The 8,682-nt window shown below is 40.1% G+C and overlaps 2 protein-coding genes across 2 annotated transcripts; both read right to left on the minus strand.

Moving 5' to 3' along the window:
• Positions 1-2,000: 2,000 nt before the first annotated feature.
• LOC113016756 (mast cell protease 4-like) lies at positions 2,001-3,173 on the minus strand. Its single transcript, XM_026159850.1, has 5 exons — positions 3,095-3,173; positions 2,871-3,018; positions 2,645-2,777; positions 2,274-2,528; positions 2,001-2,177 (listed from the first exon to the last, which is right to left on the minus strand). Exons 1-5 carry the CDS (start codon positions 3,171-3,173, stop codon positions 2,001-2,003), a joined length of 792 nt encoding a protein of 263 aa, XP_026015635.1.
• A 4,149-nt stretch (positions 3,174-7,322) lies between these two features.
• LOC113015844 (mast cell protease 1A-like) lies at positions 7,323-8,682 on the minus strand. The gene is made up of 5 exons (XM_026158198.1): positions 8,610-8,682; positions 8,371-8,521; positions 8,147-8,279; positions 7,606-7,860; positions 7,323-7,499 (listed from the first exon to the last, which is right to left on the minus strand). Exons 1-5 carry the CDS (start codon positions 8,665-8,667, stop codon positions 7,323-7,325), a joined length of 774 nt encoding a protein of 257 aa, XP_026013983.1. The 5' UTR covers positions 8,668-8,682.

An 8,682-nucleotide genomic window follows, 5' to 3' on the forward strand; every position in this document is an offset into this window, starting at 1 on the left:
TTTTTGAGCTGTAATGATGCACCGCCTGCTGGAACTCTTTTAGCAGACACAGTGGAAAAATATCGGAAAACTGGGAAGTGTAGAAACTAAAGATATGTAATCAAAAATATCTGTGGCTCTCTCATAAAAAAATGGAATTTATTACCATGTACTCCACAACGTTAGTTGGCCTTGTAGCAGTGAAGTGCTATAACTTGAATGCTGACGCAGTGTTGATGTTTGAGTAATATCTGTGCAGCTACACTGACTCATTTAGTGACAGCAGATTACAGTTTGTCTGCATCAGTTTTTCCTTTACAGGCACAGCTGCTGCTCATTGAGGAGACACGCCCAGTTAGTTTTAGGTTTGTGTCTTATCACTTTGTGTTTACACACCTCTCTGCATTTAATCAGTACTTAGTATTGATCTCGCTCTCTTCTTCAGCGTGTCTCTGTCCTGTCTTCCTCCCTTCACCCCCAACCAGGCAGCCTCCCTCCTCTCTGAGCCTGGTTCTGTTGGAGGTTTCTTCCTGTTAAAAGGGAGTTTTCCTTCTCACTGTCACTAAGTGCTTGCCCATCGAGGGTCATCTGATTGCTTTTCTGCCACTAGAAGGCGCCATTTCAACATTTCATGCTACTGAAGCTAAAATACTGTCTTTGAGACCCATCTGATAGCAGACAGTTCCAGTGCCGGGTGCTCGGCTCATGATGAGGTGATTTCTTCTGTCCCAGGTTCTGTCTGTTTTTGTGTTTTTTCTTACAGGTGCAGATCCTTTGCACTTTTCTATCTGTGCGCTATCCCTTTATTATGTTTTCTCTTTTTTTCTTCCCATTTCTTTTTTTTGTGTCCCGTTTGGATCTTTAGCCATCAGAATTGTTGTCTTAAAGCCAAGAAAGATGCCAAGTTGATTTATTTTACCTTGCCATATTGGTCCATTTGATTGACCTTTATTATAATTATGTATTTATTTTACAAATGGGACAGACATGACTGGGGGATAGGACAGGGAGAAAGAATGAAAGAAAGAGAGGGAGCGAAAGAAAACCAGAGGGGAGAAGAGACAGTGAGAAGGGGGGGAAGAAAGAAAGAAAAACAAACAAAACACCTGGATCACCTGTATAGAGAAAAAAAAACAGAAGAGAAAGCAAACAAAAAAAGAGCAACATAATAAATACAGCACCATCACAATAAACTAGCTAGCAGTAGATAACAGTAGATACTAAATATTAAACGATATTGTGCAGCACGCAAGATAGACAGCGCACAATGTGCTTTGAGGCAGCAGCCAAGAAAGGTGTAGTCCGTGTCTGTGAACACCCGTGTGCACACCTGTGTGGATCAGCATGCTTGTATTCCAAAGGTTTCTCCATGTAACGATCTGCTAGGGAGTGTGGGGAGCCATAGCCCCGTCCCCCAGGGCATGAAGCAGGTATGGAGGAGATCCAGGCCCCAGATATCCAGAGGCCCCAGAGTACGAGGACCTGAGGAGGACCACCGAAAGAGGGGGAACCGTGCCACCCTGGGTGGCATGGTTCCTTCCCATTTCTTTTTCTTTCTTTTTCCTCCTGCCTGTCAGCTTATACACATCACACAGACTGCAATAAAGGAAATAACACTAATGAAATGAGTAAATAAACAGACAAAGAGACAAAAGATAAAGTTTCCTTTATTGTCGCTATACTTAAATTTTGCCTGTCAGCTACTATGTTGTACTGTTGATATTGGTCACATGGGGAGGGAGACACCTTTGATACTTTATTTAGACCCACTGCGGTCACTCCCACTCTCACCGACTCACACCGATTGTGTTACTTTAGTCATGTGGGAACAGCAAACTGTAGCAGTGATCATATGACAGAATTATTCTCTTTAGAATTTTAGTCGCTATTGTTTTTACCTTCTCACGGCAATATTACAGATGAAATTTGGACTGCGAGATATTTTTATTTCTGTTTTTGGTTCCTCCAATGAAGCGATTGCCAGCACCGTGTTTACATTTTAATAATACAAAACCAAAACTTTATGGGTTTTGTTTATCACTATTTGGGTTTTTTAGAATTGAGTTGATCCACAGGCGGTATTTTGAGATGTCTGTAAAAACGTTGGGTACATCAGGATAGTCACAGTTTCTTTTTTTGTTGAAGGAAACGACACCAACAGCAATTCCTTTGCATATCAGCGGGCCGCCTGAATCACCCTGTGAGGAGGAGGAAGACTTTTGAGTTGTCTTTTTAAGTTTCAGTTTTCGATAACAGGCCAAATTACAACGTCAGTGATTGGACGGGAAACATACCTGACAGAACCCTTTGTCTGTGCCATAACCACCTGCGCAGATTACATTAGCAGGTAGACCAGGCCACAGTTCCTTACACACCTTTTTGTTGATGACAGGCACATCCACCACTCTCAGCTCATTAACAGTTTCACCAGCAGTTATAGTTTTCCCCCATCCAGACACCTGACACACTTCATTTTTTCTCAGTTGTACTTTAGCAGATGGCAGTGGAATTATTTTTACTCTCTTGTTTAGTTGAACTTTCCTGGAAAGCTGGAGACAGTTAGCATTAGAAATGCTCGCACTGTTATGCAGTGTAAATAATTAGATCACAAAATGATATCACCTTAAACCTTTAATGTTTCAGTATTAGTTTAGTTCATACTTACTTTAAGGAGCATGATGTCATCACCGTGCCAAGCCGTTTGATAAAAGTTGGGCTTGAATTTCTTTTTAATTGTTATTTTTTCTTGATGGGACTTCTCGAGATTGTGAGTGGCGAGAACAACGTGCGTGGGATTTCTGGAACAGTAATCGTTGTAATCAATACACTTTCTAAATCAGTTTTAAATGCTGTCAGTCACATTCTGCCACTGAAAAAGAATAATGACTTACTCTTTGGCACAGTGTGCAGCAGTGAGCACAAAGTCTGCAGTGATGAGAAATCCTCCACATACATGACCGGTGCTGCTCTGCACTGAGGCCATGTACAGCAATGAGTTCTCTGGAGCCTTTTTACCCTTTATGATGTCACTTCCATGTCCTCCAAAGAGGAAAATAAAACAAGTTGATGCTCCCGTCAGATAGTCACAGAATGATAATCGATGATTAATTCTTACCAGCTTGTGTGAGACATGTGAAGACATGGAAGAACAGAAGTTTCTGCAGAGCGTGCATGATGCCATCAAAACACCACATGTGTCATGTTGACCCTTTTTATGCTGCAGCTTGCTTCAATGACTAACCACATCCTGTAAGGTAAGCTACACATACATAGATAATCTTTCATTATCAATATGAAACACATTTATAATTTTGCGTGTGTGTGTATATATTTATTTTAGTGTCCAACACATATATTCACATTATTTTTCTTTCGTTATCACCATTTGAGGCTCAATTTCAGATCAACTTTTGTGATTTAAGACTTTTCAGCTTCCTGATTCGGTTCATTGGGCACCTTTTTGGGCCTCCTTTTTTTCTGAAATAGAAATAAATTGACTTAAACATCTTTAAGTCAATTTAAAAACATTCGTTAGGGTTTTCATTTCCTTGTTTGTGATGTGAGATTATTATACTATCTTATGCCACCTTATACTTCTAATCAAAGAATTGTTGAGTCATTATACGGCTATAGGCCACATTATGCCTTGGATTAAAGATTGTGAAATCATTACACTGTTTTATGATGCTGCTGATTTATAAGAAATACTGTTTTCAGAGAATCATGGCCTTATTTGTCTGATTAGAAAGAACAGAACATACTGCACAGGAAGCCAAGGTCATAACTGAGGCTCACTGAAAGAGAAAGAATGTGGATGTTTAGGTTTTATGACCTTGGAGGGGGCTGAAGCTATAAGAATGTGAGAAACGTTCAGACACTTCGAGATCTGGTGGACACCCTCCTGTCCACAACTCCCGTCCGGACGATTATGCTCAAAGTGTTGTATGGAAGAATGAGAATTGTATGGAATAAAGAGATCGCTGATTGAGCATTTATACACCGAGTGTTGTTCTTCCTTCAGCCCAAAGATCAAAGAATTGGGATATTTAACAGTGACTATAAGGAGAAACTACACTAATTGAAAAAACAAACAAACACTTTTTTTTTCCAGAATAAGTTTGTTAAATTTCGGATACTGATCCAGTTACAGTAAATAAGCTGACTTTTCTTTTTTCATTGATGTAAGAGGAGTGATGAGACTGATATGGAAAAAGAGAAACAAGTAATAAAACACTTTAAGTGTCTGTCTGTGGTTTCCAACCGCCTCTCTCAGTTTTGTTCCACATTTCCTGTGTTTGCATCTAAATGTCTGAAAATTGACACATTGGCTTGACACCATGAACTGGGTCGCTGAAACCACAGTGTCTAGCTACACAGACATATTAAACATATCTGTTTAACTACTACCAGGGGTGAAACATGATCGAATTAGTACAAATAAACAAAATCACTTTAATAAATAAATAAGGATTGTTTTTAATTTAATTATCGGAGTGATAAATCAGAGGAAAAACTAAAACTAAAAATCAATTAAAGGGGATCACTTATTATCCCACTTATGATTAAAGTGTTCTTCTGACATTATTTATCTTCTTTTGTTAAATCAGTTACCTGCTGCCAGTAGGTGTGTCTATGTTTCGGATACGTATACTGTGTAATTTTATATACTTACAGTGGGGCAAAAAAGTATTTAGTCAGCCACCGATTGTGCAAGTTCCCCCACTTAAAATGATGACAGAGGTCAGTAATTTGCACCAGAGGTACACTTCAACTGTGAGAGACAGAATGTGAAAAAAAAATCCATGAATCCACATGGTAGGATTTGTAAAGAATTTATTCGTAAATCAGGGTGGAAAATAAGTATTTGGTCAATAAGAAAAATACAACTCAATACTTTGTAACATAACCTTTGTTGGCAATAACAGAGGTCAAACGTTTACTATAGGTCTTTACCAGGTTTGCACACACAGTAGCTGGTATTTTGGCCCATTCCTCCATGCAGATCTTCTCGAGAGCAGTGATGTTTTGGGGCTGTCGCCGAGCAACACGGACTTTCAACTCCCGCCACAGATTTTCTATGGGGTTGAGGTCTGGAGACTGGCTAGGCCACTCCAGGACTTTCAAATGCTTCTTACGGAGCCACTCCTTTGTTGCCCGGGCGGTGTGTTTTGGATCATTGTCATGTTGGAAGACCCAGCCTCGTTTCATCTTCAAAGTTCTCACTGACGGAAGGAGGTTTTGGCTCAAAATCTCACGATACATGGCCCCATTCATTCTGTCCTTAACACGGATCAGTCGTCCTGTCCCCTTGGCAGAAAAACAGCCCCATAGCATGATGTTTCCACCCCCATGCTTCACAGTAGGTATGGTGTTCTTGGGATGCAACTCAGTATTCTTCGTCCTCCAAACACGACGAGTTGAGTTTATACCAAAAAGTTCTACTTTGGTTTCATCTGACCACATGACATTCTCCCAATCCTCTGCTGTATCATCCATGTGCTCTCTGGCAAACTTCAGACGGGCCTGGACATGCACTGGCTTCAGCAGCGGAACACGTCTGGCACTGCGGGATTTGATTCCCTGCCGTTGTAGTGTGTTACTGATGGTGACCTTTGTTACTTTGGTCCCAGCTCTCTGCAGGTCATTCACCAGGTCCCCCCGTGTGGTTCTGGGATCTTTGCTCACCATTCTCATGATCATTTTGACCCCACGGGATGAGATCTTGCGTGGAGCCCCAGATCGAGGGAGATTATCAGTGGTCTTGTATGTCTTCCATTTTCTGATGATTGCTCCCACAGTTGATTTTTTCACACCAAGCTGCTTGCCTATAGTAGATTCACTCTTCCCAGTCTGGTGCAGGTCTACAATACTTTTCCTGGTGTCCTTCGAAAGCTCTTTGGTCTTGGCCATTGCTGAGTTTGGAGTCTGACTGTTTGAGGCTGTGGACAGGTGTCTTTTATACAGATGATGAGTTCAAACAGGTGCCATTCATACAGGTAACGAGTGGGGGACAGAAAAGCTTCTTACAGAAGACGTTACAGGTCTGTGAGAGCCAGAGATTTTCCTTGTTTGAGGTGACCAAATACTTATTTTCCACCCTGATTTACGAATAAATTCTTTACAAATCCTACCATGTGAATTCATGGATTTTTTTTTTCACATTCTCTCTCTCACAGTTGAAGTGTACCTCTGGTGCAAATTACTGACCTCTGTCATCATTTTAAGTGGGGGAACTTGCACAATCGGTGGCTGACTAAATACTTTTTTGCCCCACTGTATTTGCCTTTGTGTTTTAGATTAAGAGTCGATGCTCTACACTCACAGTTAAGAAGATATTACTGTGGTTAGTGGAACTGCACTCACAGAGCTTTTCATCTGTTGAATTATCATTCATTCAGCGTCTCCAGCATTAATGTGAATTTATTATTCATTATCTTCATCCTCATAAATCTGTACTCCAGCTGTAGTAAGATATAGTGTACATAAATGAAATCTAGTGCGTTGCTGTTTGAGCCTCATTTCCCTGCACTGAAGCTCAGAAGAAGTTTTGTATGGGTCTCTGTTGAACCACTAGAACATGCTGTTTCAGTAGATGAAGTTATTAAAATGTTTGATAAAATCTTCCAGCACAGGTGTGTGCAGTATTTAAAAAATTCAAGCCACTGCAAACCAGGTCATTCTACTATTACCCTCAAATCTTATGTCTTTTTGCCAATAATCACCTCTCTCCACAAACATCAGGTGGTGACTTGCGAGAGTGAGGACAAGTATTGTGTAATGCATTTAAGGTAAAAACAAACAGAATCTCTACCGAGCACATGTTGGAGCCGACAGTAAGCCGACAAAATCCTCATATTACTTAAATACCAAAAAGTAGTCATTCCCTGAACCCAGCATGTTTTTGAGCTTTACTGTACAAGGAATATAAAAAATGAAATGTTATGAAACATATTTTCTCATTTTCTGCTAGAAGAATGTGGCTCTACAGTCATTAGCCTGTATCCATGGTAACACCTGGAGGCTTAAGAAAAATATCAAGTCTGAATTTGATTACTTCTTTTGATATTGAACTTCAGTTTAATTGGAAAAAACTGAATTAAAATTTTGAGAAGCAAAAAACCATACAAGGATGCAAATATGTCTTTCGTCACAGGCAAACTGAAGCGTGGTCCACTACAAAGGCAGAAATAATATAAAAAATTCAGCCTTTTGGCTGTTACAGAAAGAAATGACAGATTGAGTGTGGGATACGTTTGTATTTTTGTTTTTGGTTAAACTGATGAAAGAATCAGAAATTCTCACATTTCAATAGTGAAAAGAAAAACTTGAAGTAAATTTTTTACTTAAATTACTTTACTCAATCTCTTTTTTTTCCGCAGAACCTCGTCGATCCATTTACGGTATTTTGAGATGTCCGTATAGATGTTGGGTTTATTGGGGTACGTGCAGTTCTTATAATAGTTGAAAGAAACAACACCAACAGCAAACCCATGACACACCAGAGGACCACCAGAATCTCCCTGTGAGGAGGAAGAATTTTAATTTATCAGTTTATGTTCATTGTGTTTATGTTTTTAAGATATGTAAACATGAAACCTGTTTAAACTGAAAGGACAGAAAACATACCTGACAGAATCCTTTGGTTGTATTGTATCCACCGGCACAGATTACATTGGCAGGAAGACCAGGCCATTGTTCCTCACAGTTCTTTGATGTAATGACAGACACGTTCACCACCCTCAGCTCATCAACAGGTTTACCATGAGTTTTAGTTTTTCCCCATCCAGCCACCTGACACACTTGGTTTTCTTTTAGGTTTATTTCAGCAGGTGGAAGCTGAATTATTTCTACTCCGTGGCCCAGTTTAACTTTCTCAGACAGCTGGAGACACAACATGAAGTAAAAATGAATCTCGTTAAAGTGAAGTTAACGCCATAACCGCATTAATGCAGCAAATCTCTGTTAGCGAGTTAACGCGGATTGCCCCGTGTGTGAGGCTGCACAGCGTCAATGCGTCAGCACGGTTAGCTCATTAATGCGTTAGCGCAGTCCAGTCCCATACACGGGGCAATCCGTGTGAACTTACTAACGTATATATATAATTTGAATAATGAAACCACAAATACATCATGTGATGAAACTGTTGTGAACATGAGCATGTACTTACTTTAATCAGCATGATGTCATTACCCAGTCCAACCTGTTGGTAATTTTCATGGATGATTTTGTTTTCAATCTTTATTTTTTGATGATTGCCATTCTTGAGATTGTGTTTCCCGAGAACGACGTATGTGAGGCTCCTGAAAGAGTGATCAATGAGAGGTAATCAATACAATGTGTTTTAATGACACGAGTCAGAGAAGCAGAAGCAGAAGATGTTTGATTACTCACGAGTCATTACAGTGTGCAGCCGAGACTACAAAGTCTTCAGTGATGAGAAATCCTCCACAAACATGTTGACCCATGTTGTTCTGCACAGAGGCCATGTAGTGCATGGAGTTCTCTGGGGCTTTTGTACCATGTATGATGTCACTTCCATGTGCTGAAAAAAGCAGAGTAAAGGAAACCAAAATGAAGTTAACGTTCCATTGAACGATCAGAGGACAATAAGAAAGTTTTGCAGATCTTACCGAGTCGTCCGAGACATGCCAGAACATGGAGGAGCAGGATTTTTTGCAGACTGAGCATGATGCCAGCAAAAAG

This window comes from Astatotilapia calliptera, chromosome 23, assembly GCF_900246225.1.
Source record: "Astatotilapia calliptera chromosome 23, fAstCal1.2, whole genome shotgun sequence".
NCBI classification, from domain to species: Eukaryota; Metazoa; Chordata; class Actinopteri; order Cichliformes; family Cichlidae; genus Astatotilapia; species Astatotilapia calliptera.